This window comes from Podarcis bocagei (assembly GCF_964188305.1).
Source record: "Podarcis bocagei genome assembly, chromosome: 8".
NCBI classification, from domain to species: Eukaryota; Metazoa; Chordata; class Lepidosauria; order Squamata; family Lacertidae; genus Podarcis; species Podarcis bocagei.
Window position 1 is genome coordinate 29,933,027 of NC_138133.1, and position 24,828 is coordinate 29,957,854.

The window sequence follows — 24,828 nt, forward strand, 5'->3', positions numbered from 1 at the left end:
CCCCTGCTTCGGGCGAGTGTCTGCAAGCCTCGCGCACCCGGCAGGAGGTCCCACCGGGTGCGCGAGGCTTGGGGCGGCAGCCTGTCGCCCGAAGCACGGGGAGCCCTCGGGAGGGCTCCCCCTGCTTCGGGCGAGTGTCTGCAAGCCTCGCGCACCCGGCAGGAGGTCCCACCGGGTGCGCGAGGCTTGGGGCGGCAGCGGACTGCTTGCGCGCACCTAGAAGCTTGGGGCGCGCTGAGCTCAGCACGCCCCAAGCTCCTGGTGTAGCGCAGCGATCCGCTAGCCCTGGGAGAGCCCCGCGGCTCTCCCAAGGCTAGCGGACTGCTTGCGCGCACCTAGAAGCTTGGGGTGCACTGAGCTCAGCACGCCCCAAGCTTCTAGGTGCGCGCAAGCAGTCCGCTGCCGCCCCAAGCCTCGCGCACCCGGTGGGACCTCCTGCCGGGTGCGCGAGGCTTGGGGCGGCAGCGGACTGCTTGCGCGCATGCAGAAGCTTGGGGCGTGCTGAGCTCAGCACGCCCCAAGCTCCTGGTGTAGCGCGGCGATCCGCTAGCCCTGGGAGAGCCCCGCGGCTCTCCCAAGGCTAGCGGACTGCTTGCGCGCACCTAGAAGCTTGGGGCGCGCTGAGCTCAGCACGCCCCAAGCTTCTAGGTGCGCGCAAGCAGTCCGCTGCCGCCCCAAGCCTCGCGCACCCGGTGCGACCTCCTGCCGGGTGCGCGAGGCTTGGGGCGGCAGCGGACTGCTTGCGCACACCTAGAAGCTTGGGGCGCGCTGAGCTCAGCGCGCCCCAAGCTTCTAGGTGCGCGCAAGCAGTCCGCTAGCCCTGGGAGAGCCCCGCGGCTCTCCCAAGGCTAGCGGACTGCTTGCCGGCACGCAGAAGCTTGGGGCGCGCTGAGCTCAGCACGCCCCAAGCTCCTGGTGTAGCGCAGCGCACCTGGGGGGGAAATAAATTTTTTTTCCTTTATTTCCCCCCCAAAAATCTAGGTGCGTCTTATGGGCCGGTGCGTCTTATGGGGCGAAAAATACGGTAGATAAATAGGTACTGCTCCAGTGGGAAGTTAAAGAGTGTTTCTGTGCGCTGCTCTGGTTTCGGTGTTCCGTTGCACCAGAAGCGGCTTAGTCATGCTGGCCACATGACCTGGAAAAACTGTCTGCGGACATACAGCTCCCTCGGCCTGTAAAGCGATATGAGCGCCGCAACTCCCGAGTCATCTGCAACTGGACTTAACTGTCAGTGGTCCTTTACCTTTACTTTTTTACTTTTTGTACTTCTATCAGGTTTGTAATTTGCATTAATATTCTGTTTATACTTTGGGGGCCTTTGGGCCAAAAAACATTATATAAATGAACCACAAAATAACTTCATCATAACTAAGATGGCATGCTGAATCCAAGCATATCACCCTATATTAATAATTAAAAAGTATTTTCATACTAGGAAGATTTCTGTACTTGTTCTCCCCAAACTTACAAATTCAACCACTACAACAGAACGTTTCAGGTGCTTTATATAAAATATTTATTTAACAACATAAAATGTTTCCTCCTCTGTAAAAACATTTGATCATAGGATCTGGAAATGCTCACAGCTTAAATAAAAATGGTTCCTTTCTATAAATATTAACAGATCAAATTGCCATGAATGCATAGCCATAATATTGCAATTAAGTAAAAATTGTGCTGGAAATTGGTGGCAATTTATTATAGGATTAGAATTGCAAATGGTGACATATTCACTTTAATTTCTGCATTATCTTTTTCTTCTTTTGCTGCACACCAGCCGATTTTCCTTTCTTGAGGGTTTCTTGGACAACACCCTCTGATGACTTATCACACTCAGCCCAACCAATTTTCTTTTTCTTTATCAATGGTTGCTCCTCTTCATGTGCTGAAACAAAATGAAGTTATTCGTTGTAAAATTTAAAGATGTAATGCTTTAAATACACTGGAAAGTATTCAAGTGTGTCCCTCTACACATGGAAGGCTCTTTCTTCCAGGGGATGCTTCCATGAACGGAAGGCAGAGAGAGAATATTTTCACAAATTTCTCCTGCAGCTTCCCACATCCACTCCAAAGGTTCCCCTAGTCCTCTAGAACAGATTTAGAAAGGCTGAAGGGCACTGCAAAGGAAAAGAGAAAACAGCCCCAAACACTGACTACTTACAGAAGCATCTTTGGGGCAAAGATGAATAGAGGGACAAATTGGAGTCTACATTTTACAAAATAACCAGTTGTTTTTTTGTTGAATGTATGAACAGCAACCTCCATGACCACCCTTGTCTAAATAATAACTTGAATCAAACTATCATTGGACCTGTGCGTTTTTCAACTCTGCAGAGCGAACTGGTTTGATGAGAGGCAAAATCACTTGTCCCCAAAACGTTGTAAATATACTTTATGGTAGGATCTGGTTAATATATATCAACCCTTTTTTAAACAAGTCATTGCTGTATTACCTACAGCTGAAAACTTTAACAGAAGTCCAGGAAAGCTTTATGATACCTTGAGAGGATGTTGTGGCTTCATTGGGGATCTTCTTGGCTTCTGAATCTCTTTTGTGCCAAACTGCTAAACAGGTAAGCCTGGCCTTAGTATTGACTTCACACAGCAATGACGGGGAATTATTAATCTGAAGGGAGGGGAAAAGAAATGGTTAATGAAAATCCCAGAAACCATGTTGTTCTGTAGCAGCAATGGAGAAAACTCCAAGTGCTTAAGTCTTAATTCCTAGGTAGGACTGGGAGTGAATCCTGTCTGGAATTTTGGGAGAGCTGCTGCCAAGTAGACCCTATGAAGCAAGATGGACCAATGGGCTGACTAACTATAAGGAAGCTTCCATATGTTCGCATAGGTTGAATCCGCACCCTGTGAAACCAACAGCAAAATGACTCTTCAAACAAACAAACAAACCAACCAAGATAGGATGGGGACAACTTGGATGGCTAGATCAAAAAAAGAGAAGGGCTTACACCATTAATATTTGTATTGATGACGGGATTTCAGAAGATGTAGCTTACCTGCTGAAATGCCCTCTTCTACACAACTCTTAAAGGTGTAAAAGCTGTGACTTCTCTTTTCACTTAGCTGCCACAGGCACGCCTGTAACGTAATCCTAGCTGTCTTTACTCAGAAGTACGCTACTGCACTTCTTGGAATTTAGGATTCAACCATGAATGGTGCACTTAGCTTTGTAATATACAAACCTTCTCAAGATCAAGACTCCACATCTTAAGGTATCCATCGCTGGATGCAGTCACCAGAATATGTAAGCCTTCCATTTCAAAAGTGTAGATCTCTTTTACTCTATGGATCAAGAGTTGATATGAAATATCCCAATAAAATCAGTAAAAATTAAACAGCAGCAAGCACTAAGAAAACTGGCGATAGGACACAATTCAGCCCTATTTAACTAAGTGCTACTGGTTTAAACACATGCATTCTTCCATGTTAAAATCAGTAAAAAAAATTGAAGTGCTAAACTATGGCACATTCATAATGAAAATACAAAACAAGAATCCAAAGAGAAAAAATTAAAAACTGACTATTATATACTCCTAAAAGTTGAGCCAAAGCATGCATAATATCCTTTCTATTATGTTTCAGAAATAAAATACCTTTTTTCATGAGCTTTAAATTCACAAAGGCACTTTTGAGATTCACAATTAAATAACCGTACAAATTCTTCATCTCCTGCAATAGCAAGTACGGAATCCTGAAAGAAAAGGTGAAGAAAACATAAATCAGATTTAATTTATTTAAAATGCTTTACTTACTTTAACACTGCATTACTACTTACTGTAAGAAACTTTACTGAAGATATTCTCTTTTCCGCAACAATGGTGCCAGAAATAGAAGCAGTTTCAAGGTTGTATATATCCACTTTGTTAGCTATAACTACCACGTATACCTCACCACTGGGTGACCATTTAACAAGATGCGCATCTACGTTAAGAGGAAAAATGATACAGATTTTATAAAATATTAATTTCAAATAGACACCAAATAATCACTTTACTGCAAACAAAATAAGGAAATCTAAAGTGGAATCTACACACTTATGGAAAACATTCAGAAAATGCTTTTTTTAAAAGTGTTTTTAAAAATACAAATAATTTTCCATAAGGCTCGCCATCGCCATAAAGTGTCACACTGTATGCTGCAATTAAAACACATTTAAAATGTTTTATTTGCAGCTGTATACAGTGGTACCTTGGTCTGCAACCGTTTTGGATTACAACCACGTCAAACCCAGAGGTGTGTGTCCCTTTTTTTGGATTACAACCCATGTTTTTGCATTACAACCCCCCCCTTTTTTTGGAGTCCCCATTGGTGAAAGTGCACCTTGGGTTACCACCTCTTTCTGTTTACATCCAGACCTCCGGAACGGATTATGGTTGTAAACCAAGGTACCACTGTAGCCGAGTCCTAATACTGAATGTTATCAGCAATCTAAGCCAAATAGAGAAATGAAACATCTTGGACACTGACCCCCCTCCCAGTTCCCTTCTGAATATTGCTAGAACATCTCTCTTAGACAAAGATTCTTTTCAAATGTGATGCGCTACAAATACTTATTCACAGTACAAAACATTACATATACCCCACTATGTAAAAATTTTGCCTTGTTTTTACATGTCTTTTAAAAGAGAGTTGGCTATAAAGATATAAAAAAGGCAAATATATTAGTTATCTTTAAACCAAAGTCTCCTTAATGATTCTGCTTTGCAAAACATGTAGCCAGTGGTGTGTTCAAGGAAGGCTCTCATCCAGCAGAGGCTTCTGTCAAGGAGATGATTTCCGTCAATTCGGTTTCCATCCTGCAGGACCCCATTTCATCTTCCATGCTGTCTGAAGGATCCCAAGACCTTCTGGAGATTTAGGTGGTGCGCTGGGGAACATGGTTTAACTATTTTGCCTTCATAGATGCCACCAGTGCAAAGACATGAGAAGCACTCCTAACAGAAAAACCAAATCCTAGCTATTCTGAAGGGAAAGAGGCATGAAGCAAGAAAAACTGCTTGGAGGCACTCAGCAGGTAACTCCAGAATATAGGAGACTAAGAACTTGAGAGCCATTAACATAGATTGATAGGGGCTTTGAAGGGCTCAGAGGAGAGATAGGACTCAGGGTGGGAATGAGGTTTCTGCCAGGAACAATTGCCAGTGAGAAGGCTGGTGACTTATAACAGCATTTAATGAGATAATAAGGTAATGGAGATTATGAGGCAATGGGGACCTTGAAACGTTTGTGTAACAAATAGAGATTCTCGGAGTTTTCAGGGCTGCCTCACAAATCCAAGGACACAATAACTGTGAACTCTGAACTAAAAAATGAGACACACATGGTATTTGGCAATGCACGAACATTTCTATAATTACAAAATACGACAAAATGCAAAGAGGATATACTCACTTTGTTTTATATTTTTTATGAATGCAGATCTTCCTTCTACAAGGTTCCATGTTCTGAAAAACAAGATGCTTAATAAACATATTTTGGAGGGAAGAATTAACTAGTTTTAAAAAATGAACAATTTAATGTTTTTCCCCCCTCTGGGACTTCTTTTTGAATTTGTATCACTTGTTAATTGCTTTGAGTTTACAGAAAAGAAGAATCTAAAGTTTTAAATAAAACTAAAATGAATGTTTCTGAAGTTGCAACCTTCCGACTCACCTTAACGTCTTGTCTGTTCCTACTGACAAAGCTAATTTCCCAGAAGGATGAATAGAAAAAGATGTCACATGTCCCCTGATAAAAAGAGCAAATGAAAGTCAAGATTCATTACTCCCACGAACTCACTAGCAATAATAATTAAATGCTGCCCATGAATTAAGGCCGTCTTTTGCACCCTGCCATTAGGAACTACATTTGTGGGGGGTGACGTGCGGGGAGATCTTTTCTGTAGTGGCACCCTGCCTTTGAACCCCCTGCCCCCTGCAATCCAGTTGAAAACTCAAGTGGCTTAAAACATGGCATGACTTCACAGGCTTCTGAAAACTAATACTAACTATCAGCTGAGAGATGGTGGATATATTGTGTTTTTATATATATTCTTGGGAGAGGGGTTATATACTGATATTATTATTTTTAGTTTGACTATTATCCACCCTGAGATCCTTTTGATTAAGCGTGAGATATAAACAGCTTAAAAAACAACAAGAAGTTCCCAATTCTGACATATCCAGATCTACAACCCTGGGAAATAGTATCAATGAAAGCTCAGACTAGAGCAGGGATTTTCAACCTGGTCCCTGGTAGGGGGTTCTACGGCACAAGCTGAATCCTCCTTCCGTCGAGCACTGGTGGGCGGTAAGGAAATTTTCCCATCAAGAAAGATGCATTAGTGGGTCATAGGTATAAAAAGACTGACTACCCCGGGAGCCTCCTCAGTTGTTACACTTCAGTGGTGTACTTGAACTCCCTAATTGAAAAACCTGCCCCAACCTGATCCTACTGCGTTTTCTTAGTTGTTTAGGTGAGTTTGTGGGCAGTAACAAACTTAGGCTGACTTGGTTGTTGCTTGATTCTTATACTATTTTTCTAATAACAATTGTTTCATACTGATATTTTACAACTGTTTTATGCTGCATTCTCTGCTTATCGCACGTGTGTGATAAATATATAGGCTTGTAAACAACTTCAAGAAACCCTTCAGAACAGCATGGGATGTAGTTTCTGCAAGGTGCTCCTATCCAATTTCCACCACCCACTGTAGCCTTCTGTACCATGCCATTTTGGATTCTCTGGAAAAGTTGTTTTGGAATGGTTGCAGGGGAAGAGAGCAGAAGAAAGCTTCTCATGCAACTCTGAAATTAAGCCATACACTTTTTTAAAAGAAGAAAACAATGCTTACTTGTGTGCCTTAATGGACTTTAAGCACTCCCATCTTTTTGTGTTCCAAATGCATATTAAACCGTCCTCAGCTCCACTCAATAAATGTGAACTTCCATAGAATTCCAAGCAAGTTACAGTGCCTGAAAATCCATACAAATCAGTTACATTTAATGTATTTTGAACTAAAACATGTCTTCTACATTTCAAAATAATAATTTTGCAGCATAGCAGATTTACATATGCCCTGCAAAACTGCACATGCTAAACTATGTTTGGAAGCTTATGGCTATCATTCGGTGTCTAGGAACCCTGCAGTTCTCAGTACCACTTTGAATTTGAGTCCACTGAAATCCATGAAAATTATTTCTCTATATGCTGCTTAGAATTGGAAACAAACCCTTGAAATAAGGTTGGCATGTGCATTGATTGATATTTATTACGGCCATTGGCCCGTCACACGACAGTTTCCCACCAACATATATATACTTAAACCTCCAAATTTAAAACAGCCAAAAACTTACAGAAAACAGACAAGAACCAAAGCAAAATAAGCAAAAGACCAACAACATACATTACAATAAATTTGCAACATAAACATCGCCCTCTGCTCATAAGTTAATAAAAGACATCAGTGGTGGTATCACCTAGTTACATCCTGTGCATTTTACCATGTGCTGGATTAAAGGCTGTGCCCTGGATCCAGAATCCCACAGGCACTTCAACATGCATATGGGGCACCTGCTGGACCTGGCTTCCCTTTTTATTAATAATACAGAAGTGAATGAGGAAGTCTTTGTGCTTGCAGTCTTTCATGCAAGTAGCCTCTGGATCAGGGCAAATATTTGTAAGCCTCTTCATACTTAAGTCTTGCTCAGAACCAACTCCCACTAATACATATCTCACTCCCAATCCATGCAACTAATACAAGAATGATAAGCCCCTTACCATCGTGTTGCATCAGTGCCCCATGTTCTACTTTCTTTTTCATGTCGTAGATTTGTATGGTTTCATCCTTGCTGCCAGTGACTACATATCTGTCATTCACAGCTACTGTAGACAGTGAAGCAGTGTGAGCATGGTGGGTGAAATCAGGAAGAGCTGACCAGTTCTGAAGATGAAACATAAAATAACAATTATTATTTGCTAATGATATCCCAATTTTTAAAACAGAAAAAGGGAACTAATCTTCAGAGGGCCTGATGCAGCTAATCCTATTCATCAACAAGTTCTGAAGGAAGGTGAGGCCAGGTGACCCCACCTAGGCCCGAAGTCACCCCCCCCCCACTCAATAATCACACCAGGCCTCAAAACTGTCCAAAATTCCTTTTGTCTTCTAAAAATCCACAGCTACAGCTTTTCTGTGGATTCTCACAAGATTCTGGTACATAGGAAAAACCGTTGCTTTTATCAGCACAAGAAGGCTTCAAAAAGCTAATGAATAGACTCTGTCAGAGCAGGCCTGAGAACTGACATTTATCTCATTCTAGTTGCAACATCTTGGACATGCTGAACTGTTCTCATTCCCCTTTTCCTGGGAAGAGTCCCAAGACAGGAGCTTTCTGTTCATGCTCAGGGGAACTCAAGGCAGGACTCCTGAGGGAGGAGAAAGGGGAGGGAACTGGAAGGGGAATATATACTCTGTGCACATGACTGTGAACCCATGCATGCTTTTTGTGAGTTATGACACTTGCTACTTCTACCAGTTCATGGATGGTAGAAATAAAGCTTTTTCACCGAAACTATTCCTTGAGTGTCTGTTGACTCAATATTTTTCCCACCCGAGGGCAAAGCCTCATAAGGCTACAGTTCCATGAAAGCAATGGAATTATAGGAGTGGCTGTCACAGTTCTAAAAGGGACTTAGCTAGGATGAACTTTGTTGGGATCAAGACCAGAATGTGCACAGAGCAAACAAAACATTCCATGTTCAATAAAGGAGATATCTGGTCAGCTGAGGAACCATCGCAAAATTTGTTAAAATCGAAATTTGTCATAATCTCTACCTCACAGGCTTGTTGTGAGGATAGATGGAGATGCCACCTTGATCTCCTTCACTTGGAGGAAACTGGGGTATAATCAGACCCTCCAAGTGTCTCTATTTTCGAAGGAACAGTCCTGGATTTACAGAAACCGTTCCAGTTTCTGATTTGATCCCGGAATGTCCTGCTTTTCCTTAGGACGTCTCTATTTTCATTGGAGAAATGTTGGACGGTATGGAGTCATCAAGACCCCCGAGCCATCTGAAGGCTGTAGAGGTAAGGTTTTAATTATTTGGTATTTTATTTTGTTCCTATAGATGTTGGAAGCCACCCAGAGTGGCTGGGGCAGCCCAGGCAGATGGGCGGGGTATAAACAACAACAACAACAACAGAATAGGACGTCCCTAAATGTTGGAGGATATGATAGCTCAGCCGGTAGAGCACGAAGCTGTTATGCTCTCGGTCGTGGGTTCGAATCCTACGTCGGGCAAAAGTATTCCTGCATTGCAAGGGGGTTGGACTAGATGACCCTCGTGTTTCCTCCTATGAGCGGGAGGAAGACGCCCTTTCCTCGCCATCACCTAGGCAACATTCGAACCCAGAAGGGCGGAGCTGCGCGCGGCAAATGCCGCGAAGGCTTCTGGGAAGGAAGCCTTTGAGCAAGACGAGGCGAGCCAGCCAAGCTCCCCCGTGACCCTCGTGCGCGTCGCATCTCGCGTGGCGTGCGTCGCGCATGCGGCCCTCGCGCTGTAAGTGCACAGCGCGCCACTTTTTGCTCTTTCCAACCCCGCCCCCCGCTTTCGTTTGTTTTTTTTTTTAAATACAGTTCTTACCTCACCCGGCTGTATCGCGAACCCGAAGAGTACCTGTTCGTAGCAGCCCCCTAACAGCTCCATTTCTCAGCCTTTCGGCGGCACCTAATGACGCTGGGGTCCTTAATAGCTGTGCGGCGTGGGGTTGTCTATTTCTCCCGCCTGATCAGGAGCCGGAAGACTGTGCCACCCGCGTGCGCCGCGGCCCTCACTGACTGGCGCTTCCCGTTCGACCTCGTATGAGGGGGCGGCGGGAGGAGCGGCCGGAAGTAAAACAAACAGGCAGTCACCGGGCAGCCTTGGGCGGAAGTCGTCGGGAGGAGAAGGAAGAAGGCGGGGCGGCAGCGGAAGGGAGCGTTGCGACATCCGAACTCCTCGTTATGGCGGCTCTCAGGAAGGCCGGAGACGTTAGTATCGGAGGGGCTGAGGGAGCGCGGGTGGCGCTGGCAGGTGGCGAACAGGCGCTTCTCATTCCTTAACGGCCTACCTCCGGCGCTTCTGGGGGTGGTTTTCAGGCTCCCCCGGCTCTTCTCGTGGAGTTTCTCCAGCCCCGCCCCTGTGAGGGAGGCCTCGGCGCGTGCGGGAGACTCGCTTCTCCCGCCCGCTCGCTGTCGGGTTGGCCCCTCGCAAGGCTGCGCAATCCTCCTGGGCGCGCTTAGTTCAGGCTGTGCCGCTTAAGACTGACACCTGAACCTTGGGGGACCGTTGGATCGGGCTTTCTGCAAAGGCTCAGCCCAAGGCTTTCGTTTTAGACGTAGCCCGGTTGCACCGTTAAGCGTCGCTAGGGGAAAGTGAGCCGCGTTGGACTAATGGGACTTAAAAAAAACCCCAACAGGCGGGTCTAGAATTGAAATGTAAAGCACCCCCCCCCGTTTTAAACTCTTAAAACTCAAGGGAGACAGAGACGCCTTCTAGATAGTCAGATATATTTTGCTAAACATACAGTTCTAGGCGAAATCAAATTTTCAGTTGAAAAACGAAGGACCTGGTAAGGTGGTTTTTTGATTTTTAAAAAATCACAGTACTGTATTACACAGGCATATTTCTATTGGGAAACACAACTTTTTGCCGCCCCCCCCCCTTGAATATCTGTTACAGAAAATGCGGGAACTACTTAATTTTGGATTTTTCAGATTTGAAAGTGTCTTTTTCAGAAATTATTTTCTGTTTTATATTTTGCCCAAACTACTAGGGTGCAATCAAAATCTATTAAACTCTTTATGAGTTTTTCACCTTCCTCCATGTGCCCCCCCAATCTTGCTTTGAAATTAAACCCTGGAATTATGTTCCTGCAGCCTATTGTGATGGCCACCAACCTGGATGCCTTTAAAAGAGGATTAGACAATTCATGGAGGGATAAGGCTATCAATAGCAACGAACCAAATTAGCTTTGTTCTTTTTCTACTGTCAGTGGCAGTTCTGCGAATTGTGCTCAGGTCCTGCTTTCAGGTTTCCCATGAACACCTGACTGTTCTCTGTAAGGACAGAATGCTGAACTAAGTGATCATTTGGCCTGATCCAACAGCGCTTTTATTTTCTTATGAGAGGAAAGTGAAGTTCTGCTGCATTAACATAAATTCATCTCAATCATGTGCAGATATAATGGGATGCAACACTTTGGGTTTCTCACTTACCTATGGAATGTATTATTCTAAAAATTTATGTAAATACATGCTATGAGCATGATCCTTGAGTGTAAGAATTATGTGGTGTGCTTTGTGTTTGGAAAAGTATTACAGAAACAAGTTTGATGATTTCATTGAGACTTATCCAATTTAGTATACTCTCACCAAAGATTTGTAATACCAGTACAAAACAGCAAAAAGGCTCCCAGTTCTCGCTTCGGTCAAAATAAGTCCTATTGCTATGAAACTGTTATGTGTCTCTAATTCTTTCTTTCTTTCTTTCTTTCTTTCTTTCTTTCTTTCTTTCTGTTGTAGTGAAAACATAGGTTGTTTAGCAATCGTGGAGGAAGAAAGTACCAAAAATAGTTGTGAATTCATAAGATACTTGGAACCTGAAATACATTGGATGACACCTTACTTTGGTACTCTCCATCTTCTGCATCCAGAGTTATTTTTATTTGGCAGTTTGTGTAGTAGACACTGACTGGTAAGTTGAAATTATTCAGCTCGAAGAACTAGTTGTAGAACATGTTATTTGCATGTCTTGAAAGATGCTATGTCTGTCAGCAATCTTGTAAGTAGAGCAATATATTAGCTTCCTGAATGCATATTTTACATTACATTTTGCATTGCTGATCTACAGATTTGATTTGCTCTTGTACCTTGGGAACAAAGGTACCATTATAGTTTGACATAGAATGTAGTACTTCCAAACTAATTTTGTCCTAATGTAGACACTGCACTTAAAGGTATAATTTATAACTATATTGCTTTGGTTAATTTGGCAAACACAGCATTTAAAAAAAATGCACAGCATACCCTAAAAAAAAAGGGAATGTGTTTTTCTTTAATTTTCAGGTTGGGAGGAGACTATACCCATGTAGAGTTGTATTTATCTTGAAGCAACAAGTTTGCATCTTAGGGATGCTTCTTAATCTGGTACTTCTGTTAGACACTCGTGGGTTTGGTGGGTTTTCTCTAACTAGTATACTTTCTGTGTCCTCACCAGGAAAAGTCAAACTAGGCCTCATTCATGATTTTATTAATTGTAGTTTTATTATGAGTTTCCTTAAGTGCACTTCAGTGTTGAAAGTTGGTAGAGAAACTATTAATTTCTTAAAATTAATAAACCTTAAATGTTGTGGTAAACTACTCATTTCAAAAAAGTATACTCTTCCATCAAATTGTTTTTCAATGTCAAGGCCAAGATGTACAAAATCTAAACAAATTGGGTGATATTCTAACAGTGTCCATCTGCCAGCAAATATGAGCTTCCACTTTCCAGTGTGACTTCTTCCTCTCCTCCTCCCTGTTCACGTGTCTGGAAAATCTGTTCCAGAAGGTTGATGGACTTGGATTTGAATTTCACCTGTAACTACTATTCTTCTTGGTCACTGTTATATTCCTCAAGGAAGGAATTCCACAAAATCTAAGTGGTCATTAGGTTACATTTGCAGCAGTCCTGCAATTAAAGGCAGATTATTTTTCATTTAAAAAAATCTTACACATTTCTTTTTTTATAGAAAACAGAGCATCAAAAAGAGCAGCCGCGGCGTATTTTTCTTCTGAAGATAATTTTTAACAATGGCTAGCCAGGTAAGACCATTTTATGAGAATGACACCACATTCATAGCTCCTTAGGGGAAGACATTAGCCATGGTCAGAGCCATTGGCAAATGTCAAACTTAAGCAAGGATTTCTGGGGGAGGAGTGGCGGTGGTGGTGGGTTTTAGCCCTATGCTTTCCTCAGATGAATTTCTGACAGATTGTTCTCCCCTGCTGTGGAATCCTTAATCACGTCAACTGAAGCAGCTTGGGGGCAGAACAAGAAGCTTTGCTTTCTGCACTGTTGCACAGTGAGATCTTGTGGTGGGACTTTCCTATAACACACACTATTTAGGATGCCTGAACTGGTGCGCTAGAAGTGAAATGATACCATCCATGTAAGTAAACCTTAAATGAAAATGTTTAATCTCTATCCCGATGGTGAGGGATGGTGAGGGATATTGCCTTTGTTATCTGGTCGACTGCCGCCTCCTTCCCTTTTCCTTCCCTTATAACTGCCTCTGCTGGTTTCTTTTTTTGGATGTGGCATTTTTTTTCACTTGCATGTTGCTAGTGTAAAAACTTGACGTAAGCTCCTTTGGCTGCGCTTTAGATTCAGTCTACCCCAGACAGTTGCCCTGAGATAGTGGCCAATACCTGGCAGTGTTGATCAATATCTCAGAGAAGAGCCCAAAACCCCTTTTAGGTTAAAAATAATAATTGGTGACCTGGCCCTGCATCTCATACACTGGACCTCTTTCTGCTGTAGCGTCTCTGGGCAAGTCTTGGAGAGATCTAAAGCAGGGTCCTGTTGTAAAAGCAAGTCTTAAATTTCATGCTTGGTCAGCCTCTAATGGTTAACTTTTTTTTTAAATTAAGGAAACCGAGGGGAGTCAAAATGTTGGCGTGAAAAGCAGTTACTCCTATAGCCAGCTTGACCAAGTCAGGGGAATATGGCTTTTCATACAATCCTTTGGCTCTGTTATTTTTGCCAGGCATTTTCCCCAGAGGCTGCTTTCCCTCATGGGAGGCGGAGGGAGAGATGGGACCCCAGGCTTCTGTCAAGGGAAAGGTGAATATGGGGAAATCACCAAGGTGGTGATCGGGAGAGGGAGGGAGGCATTTAATTGAGATGAAATACTGTATAACTGTTTTTCATTCTAGCAGGATACAGTGGGAAAGGCCAAAAAAGAAAGCCTGCCTCTGTGGTGGAGATCCCCCCACAAAAAACGGAAGAAAAAGAGTAAAGCAAGAGCAGGAAGACCAGATTTTACTAGTATTCCAAGCAGGTGAAGAAACCTTGAAACTGACAAGAAAAAAGCCGGCTCTTGTCCATATAATAGTATTTAAATCAAATAGCACGAAATTAACAAAAAAAACACCTCATTAGGCTGTTCTGAAAAAAAGTATTTTGTAAAGTTAAATAAAGAAATAAGCCATTTTTAATGGAGGTCTTTATTTAGTAGCTTTCAAAGGCCCAGTGGATATGAACTTGTAATTAAAGTGAAACAAGTTAAAAGGCTTCAGGCAACGGTTCCAAGACTATCGGGAGAATTCTGTGTTCAGCATGAAAGCTGATACGGCTGATGGTAGACATCCAGAATATACACAAGTATTGTACCCTGTTGGTTTGTTCCCTGCTTCTCAAAAGGTTTTCTGATTATTTCTCAGTGTCATTTGAGATTTGCTTTATCTTTTGTACCATGTTTACCTTTTGATGCTTAAGGTTTTACCATGTACTGTATTCATCTTGGAGGGCACATGTTGAATAAAATCACAACAGCAATCTCAATTGCTAGAAAGGCAGTAAACGTACCTTGGCACTACAAAGTATTAATAGCATTACACTTTGGATATAAATTTGAAGCCCACCTCGCCGTGGGATATTGACAAGCCCCATTCATTTCCACAAATTCAGTTTTATTTTTAATGAGGTCATAGAACAAGAGAGATTCTGGTCTGTAATTAGAGCCAAACTATATTATGATAATATTGTCCACAGTTAGTTAAATACTTGCAACTGGTGTCCGTTTGCCAGGATAACTTATCTATAAAGCTACTTGAAGATTCTTTCATACTTGGCTTTTGACTAATATATGTAGGTACGATATATGTAAAGTGTATCAGCATTCTCTGATCAATGTTGCTGGAAAAAGGGCTGCGCAATTTTTTTTTAGAATATGCCCCACTTGCTCAAAGCAACTCATGCTGAATATTACAGCATTTTGGGGTGTTGTTTGCTTAATCTCATCCATGCTTGCTAATGTTAATAATATTTCCGTCATGTTCATTCTCCCTATTTCTTGCTTCAGTTTAACCATTCTAAAGTGGGAATATAAATGTAGAGTTTAGGATTAGAGTTCTAGAGCTAGAAGAAGCAGAATCATAGGTCCATCTTTTTGCTGTTTATGCAAGATTTCCTAGATATCAGCCCTCTTTACATATTACCCAGCTAGTGCTGTGCGCTAACAGAGAACATGAAAGGCGCTTGCAGAGCAGAAGGCTCCAAATGATTCAAGCCACAGCTATGGGAGAAGGCAACAGTAATAACAAAATAGATAAAATTAATAACTAGTTTGAGCTGCAGAAAAACTTGCTTAATTTTAATTCTTTTCTGCATCAGTTGAATATGTGCCTCTGCTTCGCCATATAAGTTGAATCACATTATTTTGTAAGCTTGATATCTCTTGATGTTAGTGAGGTAACAGTGAAGAAAATAAAGGGCTGGATTTAATTGCCCCTTCTGGTAGTGGAAGCCAGTGCAAGGACTCCCATTAGAGCAACATGGCTGCTCCCCCGTGCCTTCCCTAAATCCTATCTGGAGGGTCTGGGGAACCCCCAGAACAGCACATGGCAGGAGGATAGTGTAGCTTGCCCAACAAAACACATATAAATGCTTGTGCTGACAGAACATTCTTTTTGGTGCTAGAGTAAATTCCACCCAAAATATTGACTCTTCGCTCATGGACGCTAGCAGGGTTGCTTTGGACTAAGCTTTGAGAACTGCTATCTTGAATCCGAAAGCAGAGAAGGCTAATAAAAGCCCACAAGCTGCTTAAAAGTACTGCTTAACTTTATTTTGGAGGAGGTAATTGACCTCTTTCATGGATTTAATAGTATAGTAAATATTTTTCACTTGGGTGGTTTGGAAAGGTGGTTTGTGTTGGGGGAGCAGCCTCTCGGACAGTTTGGTCTGAAGCAGAGTTTCAGAAAAGTGGTTTGAGGATTGTTGCTCAGACATGATCAAGATATTGCTTCTGTGCATGGTGCCCGTGAATGCACCATGGACAAGGACAAACAAGTATTGGCTGGATCAATCCTAGGTAGGTATTTGAGTGGCATACACTCTGGAAAGTAACCTAGTGGATACAGGGCCCTGAGGCTTTTACTGCAAGACTACTAATTGTATTTTTTCTTTACATTTCTTACAGGCCAGAATTTCCAAGGCAAGAATTTGTTAGGCCAGAATTTACAAGGCCAGAATTTGCAATATTTGTAGGAGAGTTAACTCCCGAGGTGGATGATTTCTTGCTCTATGACTACTTTTTCAAAAGGTATCCATCTTCTGTAGACTGCAAAGTGGCCACAGATCTGCTTGGATATTCCAGGTAACTTATTAGAGAACAAGAAGCATTGGTGGTAAGAAACAGTATACAACTGAGGAGCTCAAAAGCTTTTTCGTAGTGAGCTCTGCACATCCAGAAACAAACGTGCAATCTCCAATAAGAAGAGAGAAGATAGACTATTGGTGTTCAGTCTTCTCATGAACCTGGTATCTCAATGGAAAATTGAGCATGTTTGGGAGGGAAATTCAGAGCTGCAGTGCTTAGTGACCGCTTACACTTACATAGAGAGGTCTGCTGTAGTTTGAGAAACCTGATAGGATCTAGATTTAATACACCATAGTTCTATATGATCATGTAACAAACGAGAGTAGTTTCTTGAACTATTTATGAAGTTGCATATCTTAAGTGCACATGTTGCATTTAATAAGGAAAGGAAGATAACATTAATCAAAATCAAGTGTAAGGAGAATGGTAAGGTGTCTCCAGTTTACAGGGGGCAAAGAGAAGTAGTCTGCAGCTAACATTTTTTGAAATGGAATTTATTTGACTGACCATTGGAAATCTAGGAGTCCACCAATGATGCAGTAACCATTTTTTTGGGTGTCATTTCATGACCAGTGACTTACATAGATGATGATGATGATGATAATAATAATAATAATAATAATAATAATAATAATTAATAATAATAATAAATTTATTATTTATACCCCGCCCATCTGGCTGGGCTTCCCCAGCCACTCTGGGCGGCTTCCAAAAAAAGATTAAAATACTTTACTACTAGATAATATTGAACTTAGTAAGCACGAAGATCCCATGAAAAAACCTGATTGTTAGAGGCTAAGTAATTTCAGTTTATGCTGGTGTTAGGGTTTGATAAAATTTGAAATAAATAGTATTCTGATTTATTTCGTCAAACCCTAACACCCTAACAAATCATTCTGAAAAAGATTCCTGGGGGATATCCCAGAAGTGTGGTGAGAACACCCAGGGAAAGAAATGGTAAACTTGATGAGTTGCAGCACTAAATTGCTGAATTGAATATTAATAGAATGTTTTCTGTTTCTTTGCAAGTGTCAGAACATGTACTAAAATGTGTATTAAAACTATTTAGGGGTTATGGCTTTGTCCGATTTTCTGAAGAAGGTGATATGATGAGAGCATTGCAAGATTGTCAGAATGCGCCAGGTCTAGGTGGAAAACGAATCCGATTGACTTTAGGCATTTCTAAAAGGTAACTCGTGAAATTTATTAATCTCTTACAAACACATCATTTGTATATGACTACTCTGGAGCCTAGGGTTATTTTTGTTTTGTTTTTGCATAATTGTCAACATCTTCGTGCTTTTCTTTCTAATAATCAGCATAATTATTACAACATAAACAGCCAGGCCATGATTCTTCATTCTTCTTCTTCTTCTTCTTCTTCTTCTTCTTCTTCTTCTTCTTCTTCTTGAAGTATTTTCAGGGTTTCCGCTTGCACAATAGGACGTTTCCCCCCTTTTCTCCCTCTGTGTACGCCATGCACCTTCCCCAAATCTGTTCCTGTAAGTTGGAGGAACCCCAGTACAAATTGGGGGCATGGGAAATTAGGAGGGGGAGAATGTTCCATTGCGCTAGGAAAAATCCTTGAACAGATGGAAGAAGAGACCTAGCACTATGATTCGACCCTGTATTCAGGTTAACTTTTTCTAGGGAATGTGGTTTTTGCTAGACTTTTTGCTAGACTTTCCATGGCATGATTGGTTTTATTTCATGCTTTAGATAACTTGTACTTTTTTTTTTTTGCCTTGTGTTTTAGATTGAAAGCAGAATTTCAGCGGTACCAGCCCTATAGTTATAATGATTATTATCAAGACTATCAAAACTACTACCGCCAGTATAATTATGAGAGAAATGAACGCTTTGATCGCTACGAACGCCCTGACCGTTTTGAACGAGGTAACCGTTTTGGGGACCGTTTTCCTGAACGTTACCCTGAACAATTTGGGGACCGGTTTCCTGAACGTTATGCTGAGCGCTTTGGTTCCCGTTTTGCCGACCGCTACGGTGACTACCCTGAATATGGAGAATATAATGCTGAATATGGAGATTATAACGCTGAATACAATGACTACAACTACAGCTATGCATCTTACGAAAGGATGCAACAGAGTGGAAATATGGGACAGCAAGCTATGAATCCAGCTGTATTTCAGGTATCCACTTGAGCATACTTACATGCTTTTTACAAGGTCATTGGTAGAAATAATGGCTATATACCTTAAATATGGCTGTTGGGTGCTTTTTAACATCTGTCTATACAGTGGTACCTCTGGATGCAAACGAGATCCGTTCCGGAGCCCCGTTCGCATCCTGAGCAGAACGCAACCTATGTCTGCGCATGCGTGGGTTGCAGTTCGCCGCTTCTGCACGTGCACGTGACGTCATTTTGAGCTTCTGTGCATGCGCAAGTGGTGAAACCCAGAAGTAACCCATTCCGTTACTTCCGGATCGCCACAGAACGCAACCTGAAAACACTCAACCTGAAGCATATTTAATCCGAGGTTTGATTGTAATTGTAAACTTGTGCTGTTTTAAAACACACACAGTGAGAGGGCTGGCTGAACTAGGTCTAGGCTTTAAGAACTTTTGTAACCAATTGTATAGAGGTTTACTGTGAAGTACTGTCCAGTTCAGTGAGACTTGGTCCCAAGCCATATAGGATTATAGCTGTACTGTATTCATGGATCATGTTTCTGCTTGATTCTTTTCTTTAACTGATTGTCCTTATTTAACATGAGTAATATTCAGACGAGACAAACCCTTGGAGTTTGTCCACCATTATACTGAAATGCAATAAACTCAAAATATAGCTCAGCTCAGTTGCATTAAATTACTAACTTTATGTGAGTTTAAGGTAAAAAGGAGGGTGGAGGAAGAAGCTGAGGATCAGGTTACAATGTTTATAGCAATTGTCGTTTAACGCTTCCTTTTTCAAAAATAGCAGATAGATGTTTTTTCTTTAGAGAAATGATTCATGTTTTTCCTCCCCCAGGAGACCTCTGCTATGGTTATGAATGACGATCTAATAACAGAAGGTAATTTTGATATTGTTAGTACAAGCAAGTGGACTTTGACGCTCATCTTAGTTAGGCAAGATCCAACAATGTGTCAGCAGTTGCAGTGAAATTCTTCTTCCTTATCTCCCTCTGCAGCCCCTGTACCCCAAGTCTGCTCCAAAGGGTCCCTCAACCCTCAAGCAGATTTCAGGGGTATGCAGGGGTGTGTGGAGGAAGGGTAAGTCTCACTGTAAGTGGAAATAACAATTGGATGTTGTCCGCCCCCCCTTTTTTTTCATTCTGCAAAATGTACTGCTCTCCAAAGAAAATATCTGAAATGTTGTTTTACAGCAGGGGTGGGAAACTCCTGTAAATCAAAGTGGTCCTTTAGGCCAGGGGTTGGCGAACTACGGTTCAGGGGCCAGATGTGGCCCCCCCGGCTCGTAAATCCAGCCCGCGGACCCTGCCGCCCACCCGGTCAGTCCTCACGCACTGCAGATGTCTTGCCGTGCGGGGACTGACTTCAGCAACGCTGGCATGGCTTCTGGGCGGGCGGCGACATGGGCATATCTTCAGATTGGCTGCAGGAAGTTCCTGCAGCCAATCCGAAGCCTTGCCACCTGCGCACTGAGGTAAACCCGGCGTGGTCATGGACAGAGAGGCCAGCGGGTGGCAGGTCTGGGCTGCGCCATGGGCATCGTGACGGGCGTGTCATGGGGCTTCAGCTGGAGCTTGGCGCGCCTGCTGGCCCTGCACCTGGTGCCCGCTTGGCGCTGCTGTTGGTGGGGCACTTGGCAGCTGTGCTGGAGCAGCTGGAGGGCGAGCTGCATGCCGCCTGCCCGGCGCTCCGCATGCGTGGCCTGCCCACCGGCCTGGCCTCGGACGACGGGCCACAACGTGTGGTGCACACCGCCTGGGAGCCGCACAGGGACAGGCCGATGGAGCGGCTGCTGCTCGTCAACAATGCCGGTGAGCGGGCAGCACAGAGACGCGCTTCTGAGCGCGTGCAGAGCATGTTCCTCCTCTAAGTCCGGAGGCAGCTGTGGGACCGGCTTGCAGGGTATTTATATTTTTCAAAATACAGTCCGGCCCCCCACAAAGTTCGAGGGACAGTGGACCGGCCCCCTGATGAAAAAGTTTGCTGACCCCTGCTTTAGGCCCCTGTCCTTGAGTGTTTTTTGCCTGGTTGCAATGTGTCCTTGAACTGTGGTGATGTCTCTTGCTTATCTGGACACAGGATGGAGAGATGTGTGATGAGCATGGGAACCTCTGGCTTTTGCATAGCTGGAAAGTAGTGTACTGCAGTGTCATATTTGTTGCTCCATCGCCATTGTTTGCCTTTTGCCACACTAGCACTATTTAGTCCTAGGGAGGTTATCCTTAAGGAAATGCAGCCCTCAGATTGAAACAGATTCCCCACTCCAGCATGATAAACACAATCCTTTGCATTCATGCTTTGAAATAAGTTTAACAGAGCTTGCTCCAGGTAAGTTTGTATAGCACTGCAGCCAAGCTTTGTTGGAAATTTACTGAATATGAGCATCATAAAAATAAGATTGCATGCAGTGTAGAATTTTTCTCCAGCAATGTAGCTACTGCAGGATACAAGATAATATGCAAATGTTGCATTCTTTATATAACTTTGTTTAAAAGTATTCTGGTGTACAGGTGGAAGCCCACTGCTATTTTAAAGATGACCTCTGAATTTTGTTCAGTGTCAAGAAAACCCTGTTTATCCCTTTTATGAGCTAACATAACACAAATTACACAAAAGTCATTAATAACTAGAGAATCTGAAAATTAAACTCTTTTAAAATCATTTTATGGATCTTTTGATAAGAATGCATTCTGTACTTTAAGCTGTTCTGTAAAAAATGAACAGAAGAAAATGAACAGAGAACACTGTTTTCCAAAGGCCCCCCCTCACTGTATAGTAGCTGTTCTAGTTTATTCCTTGCTCACTGATGTTTTGTTTGCTTAAACAGATCCACAGCTCAACATAGACGTTCACAGAATGAACAGAGAATTTATGGTGAGAAGTGAAGAACTCTTTGACACACTTATGAGCTGTCATTGGCAACCTCTGGATACGGTCACCTCTGAGATCCCTACTGCTTTCTAAAAGTGTCTTATGTTAACACCATAGCATGACTATTACGACCAAGGTGCTAAATTGACATTTCTTCAACATTACTTTGGATCCTAAGTTTTTAAGCACGGTGTTGGATTTTGTTTTGCTATGCTTTGATGGCCTTCGTCATTTTGTTCATCACTCGGTATCTTGAAATCATGTAAATATTCTGGAAATGTAAAGAGTTAGTCTAAAGATAGACTTGCTTATGTAAATAATAAAACTTTGTTTCTGCAAACATGTCAGTTGGAACCTGTCATTACCTTACTAAGTATGTGATCTAGTTTCCAAAGTGTAGGGTTGGGGCTTTGTGGGTGTGGTCCTTTTACCTGGCTGGTCAAGACTGGTGACAGTGCTGAACTAGATGGACCTTAGGTCTTTGATTAATTTTGTTGCTGTTGTGTAGTTTGCATAAGCTTTCCTAATGATGTAAGCAAATGCATTATTAATTGAGTAAGAGCAAAGGGCAGTGTAGTCCCATACTGTCTCCGGGGTGGCTGGCCAGATTCTAGGGCAAAATTTACAAACAGGTCCCGAAGGAGATAACTGTTGCCCCTTAGTCCACATACTAACCAGAGTTGGGCTGCCTTTTCAACATGAAAATCCCATTGGCTAGTTGATACAGCTTTAAATGAACCTTCGTGATTTCACCATTCATTCAAGAGTAAGCAGTTGTGTTTTTGTGGAAGCGAATCTGCCAGTAAAGATCAAAAGCAAGGGGTGAAAAAAATATTCACATTACAGACCTATACCCACCTTAGGAGTAAGACTACTTTATTCTTATTGTGAAAATGTGATATTTGAGTGGAGCAGTTTTCCTTGTTCCTCTGCAAAAATACAAAGTGACACTGTTCCTGAGGCCATACTGATCAACTTGTTTTGGAGATTGTGCTCATTATACGAAGCACGTTTCTCCCCCCCCCCCCCAAAAAAAAAAATGGTGTGCAAATGCCACATATCGAAGCAGGCTGGAATTTATTTTTTCTTTTTAAGTGTTTCAGAGGGATAATGAATACTTTATAATAAGGATTGAGGAAGATGTGGCCCTGGCCAGAATAGCTGGTGAGTCCAACAGCTGGAGGAACATAGGTTCCCCATTCAAGATCTAATTTATTCTTGGCTTCATACAACTCTTACCACACCTCCGACTTTTGCGATGTGAGGGAGATGATTGAATTTAATTAACTGGTAGGCATTTATGCTAATAGGTGTCCGGAGTGTTACTTGCCCGTGTGTAATGTTAAATGTGTAGTTGACTTAGAAAAATCTGCATTGCTGCATATCCTTAGTTAAGGTGTATAATGAGAGTTCTTTCTGCTCCCATGTTATGGTTGGAACTCTGCTTACAGTGGAAATTGACAAGCCATAAACATGCAGAGGATTGGGCTACATACACATTTCAGTGCAGTCCTATGCATCTCATGTTCCCTTATGGTTTTACTTCCAGCAGCTATCAATAACCAATCCTAACTCGTTAGTTTTGTCACAAGTTTCCCTTAATAGTAAACACAGAGTTCTCTTAATCCTTTTCCAGTGGGACAGCTCTTCTATGGAGCACAGCTCTGCAGTGACATGGATTTAAAGGACTGAATCTATTCAAAATCATTACTTGAGAACATTTCAGGTACTAAATGGTAAACCAGCCTCCCTGTTACAAGTTGAAGCTAATTTGTCAAAGCTGAACTCTTTAACAAGATACTAGTTTATTGGATCCAGTTGTCCTATGGAGAGAGAGACTTTCCAAATTACCACTGTTAAGTATTTCAGATAGTGGCTGGGTTAAATCAGCCCATAATTTGATAGCTGCAATAGATTCTCCTCTGAATTTTTGCTAACGCAGGAGAAAAGAGCTTTAGATTGGGTGAGGCAATGTATTTTGGTTTAGATTTCCATGAACATGTAATCTCCGGCCCTGTAAGGGTTAAAAAAGGCGCCTTGGAAATCATGTTCATTCCAGAATAGCGAGTTTCCGGCCTTCGCTGCGGCATATATCGCGAGATTCTGTGGCGCATCAATGCGTCAGATCGGCAACCACCCCGCGAGAGGGCGGAGTGTGTCCATATGCTCTCTGCGCAGCCTCGGATTTCCAGAACTACATTTCCCGTGGGCGCTCATGGGCCGTCGGCGGGCGACTGGAATGAGGCAGGATGGCGGGTCGCGCGGTTTGGTGACGCCAAGCTGTCCGGGCGGGTGTCCTCTGGTTGGTCGGGAGGAAAGGAAGGAGGGGGAGAATCTCGGGCGGGCTAGACGGTGACGGTGTTGGTGGAGGTGGGGGGGGGGAGAGAAAGGGTAGGAAAGGGAGGGGGAAGTGGAGCGGCTAGGGACGGCCTCGGCGCGCGCGCGCGCGCTAGCCAAGGAGCGAGAGGGAGGCAGGCATCCTGTGAGGGCGCGAGGCAGGCCGCGCGGCGCGGGGCATCGCCATAGAGACAGTGACAGCACAGAACGGGATTGGGGCCAGGGGTGGGGGCCGAGAGGAGCGTGAGGGAGGGAAAGAAGCGTGAGGGGGGAGAGAAAGCGCGCGCGCGGGCGCGCGCACAGGGGGTGGCCGGGCTAGGCCGGGCCTCTCTGTTTGCGCCGTGCGTGCGTGCGTGCGGGTTGCGGGTGGGTGGGAGGGAGGCCGGCAAGGCTCGGGAGAGGTCCCAATATGGATTCGGGGGAAAGCGGCGGAGCTCCGGGAGGAGGAGGAGGAGGTGGTGGAAGCGGCGGCGGCAGCGGCGGCTACGAAACCGGCGGCGGGAAGATCCGGACGCGGCGATACCACCTGGCAGCGGCCTCCTCGAAGCCTTACCCGAGAAACAAGCAGGTGAGGGAGGCCGAGCGGGGGAGCATGTGGTGTGCGAGACCGGCGGCTGGACACATAATATATCTGTATGAAGGAAGCGGCGCCGCCAGCCCCGGAATTGGCCGGCGAGGCTCCGGCTCTGCCCTCACGGGCCCCCTGGGAGCCGCCGTTGTCGGCCTGAGAAATGGCCAGGCCATATTCTGGGTGGGTGAACTACCTGGTACCTCGAGGAGGAAGAGAAAGCATTTTCTGCCCCCCTTTTTTTTCTTCTTCTGAGGGGGAGAGAAGGGGAAGTGTGTGGGGTCTATGTGAGGCGGGGGAGGCGTTGATTTCCGAGGGCGATCCCAGCGATATGAATGATTCAAGTGCAGGGTGGGGGGAATGTTTAGAGGGGTGGGATTCCCCTTCTCCCGTTTTGAGGCACGCGCTTGGGTTCTGTGAGATTTCTCCCCTTCCTGGATTTCTGTTACGGCGGGAAGAAAAGGAAGGAAGGGGAGGGCAGGCAAAGGGGAAAACG

The 24,828-nt window shown here is 43.6% G+C and overlaps 3 protein-coding genes across 17 annotated transcripts in view; 2 read left to right on the forward strand and 1 right to left on the reverse strand.

The window, feature by feature from the left end:
• Nucleotides 1–1,492: 1,492 nt before the first annotated feature.
• On the reverse strand, nucleotides 1,493–9,843 carry PAK1IP1 (PAK1 interacting protein 1). Its single transcript, XM_081205356.1, has 10 exons — nucleotides 9,643–9,843; nucleotides 7,777–7,939; nucleotides 6,851–6,971; nucleotides 5,671–5,745; nucleotides 5,410–5,462; nucleotides 3,794–3,939; nucleotides 3,612–3,709; nucleotides 3,201–3,300; nucleotides 2,500–2,626; nucleotides 1,493–1,885 (listed from the first exon to the last, which is right to left on the reverse strand). The coding sequence occupies exons 1-10, from the start codon at nucleotides 9,703–9,705 to the stop codon at nucleotides 1,731–1,733; spliced, it is 1,101 nt and encodes a 366-aa protein (XP_081061482.1). The 5' UTR covers nucleotides 9,706–9,843; the 3' UTR covers nucleotides 1,493–1,730.
• Nucleotides 9,844–9,878: 35 nt separating this feature from the next.
• On the forward strand, nucleotides 9,879–21,767 carry LOC308593246 (tRNA selenocysteine 1-associated protein 1-like). Of its 12 annotated transcripts, none has more exons than XM_081205357.1 (10): nucleotides 9,880–10,028; nucleotides 11,562–11,733; nucleotides 12,777–13,189; nucleotides 13,787–13,863; nucleotides 13,956–14,080; nucleotides 16,223–16,399; nucleotides 17,472–17,591; nucleotides 18,159–18,555; nucleotides 19,395–19,437; nucleotides 21,384–21,767. In XM_081205357.1, exons 4-10 carry the CDS (start codon nucleotides 13,834–13,836, stop codon nucleotides 21,518–21,520), a joined length of 1,029 nt encoding a protein of 342 aa, XP_081061483.1. In that variant the 5' UTR covers nucleotides 9,880–10,028; nucleotides 11,562–11,733; nucleotides 12,777–13,189; nucleotides 13,787–13,833; the 3' UTR covers nucleotides 21,521–21,767. The 12 variants fall into 12 exon arrangements, with proteins under 12 accessions (XP_081061485.1, XP_081061484.1, XP_081061483.1 ...); XM_081205365.1 differs by having other exon boundaries at nucleotides 13,959–14,080; XM_081205361.1 differs by having other exon boundaries at nucleotides 12,777–12,842; nucleotides 13,059–13,863.
• A 2,380-nt stretch (nucleotides 21,768–24,147) lies between these two features.
• The window catches only part of NUP153 (nucleoporin 153), a 40,954-nt gene continuing 40,273 nt past the window's right edge, over nucleotides 24,148–24,828 (forward strand). For 3 of the 4 annotated variants that reach the window (XM_081206158.1, XM_081206159.1, XM_081206160.1), the window contains exon 1: nucleotides 24,150–24,332. In XM_081206158.1, coding sequence (XP_081062284.1) covers nucleotides 24,174–24,332 — 159 coding nt within the window. In that variant the 5' untranslated portion in view covers nucleotides 24,150–24,173. Of the gene's footprint in view, nucleotides 24,333–24,828 lie in introns of all 4 variants that reach the window. The other variant, XM_081206161.1, reaches the window with a different exon arrangement.

Coding starts and splice junctions, on each gene's coding strand:
- PAK1IP1 (XM_081205356.1), bottom strand. CDS start 9,705: ATGGAGCTGTTAGGGGGCTGCTACGAACAGGTACTCTTCGGGTTCGCG. Junction 6,972..7,776: donor GGCACTGATGCAACACGATG/GTAAGGGGCTTA, acceptor ATGGATTTTCAG/GCACTGTAACTTGCTTGGAA. Junction 3,940..5,409: donor CATAAAAAATATAAAACAAA/GTGAGTATATCC, acceptor CTCTTAACGTAG/ATGCGCATCTTGTTAAATGG.
- LOC308593246 (XM_081205357.1), top strand. CDS start 13,834: ATGGGACCCCAGGCTTCTGTCAAGGGAAAG. Junction 17,592..18,158: donor ACTTTAGGCATTTCTAAAAG/GTAACTCGTGAA, acceptor CTTGTGTTTTAG/ATTGAAAGCAGAATTTCAGC. Junction 18,556..19,394: donor TGAATCCAGCTGTATTTCAG/GTATCCACTTGA, acceptor TTCCTCCCCCAG/GAGACCTCTGCTATGGTTAT.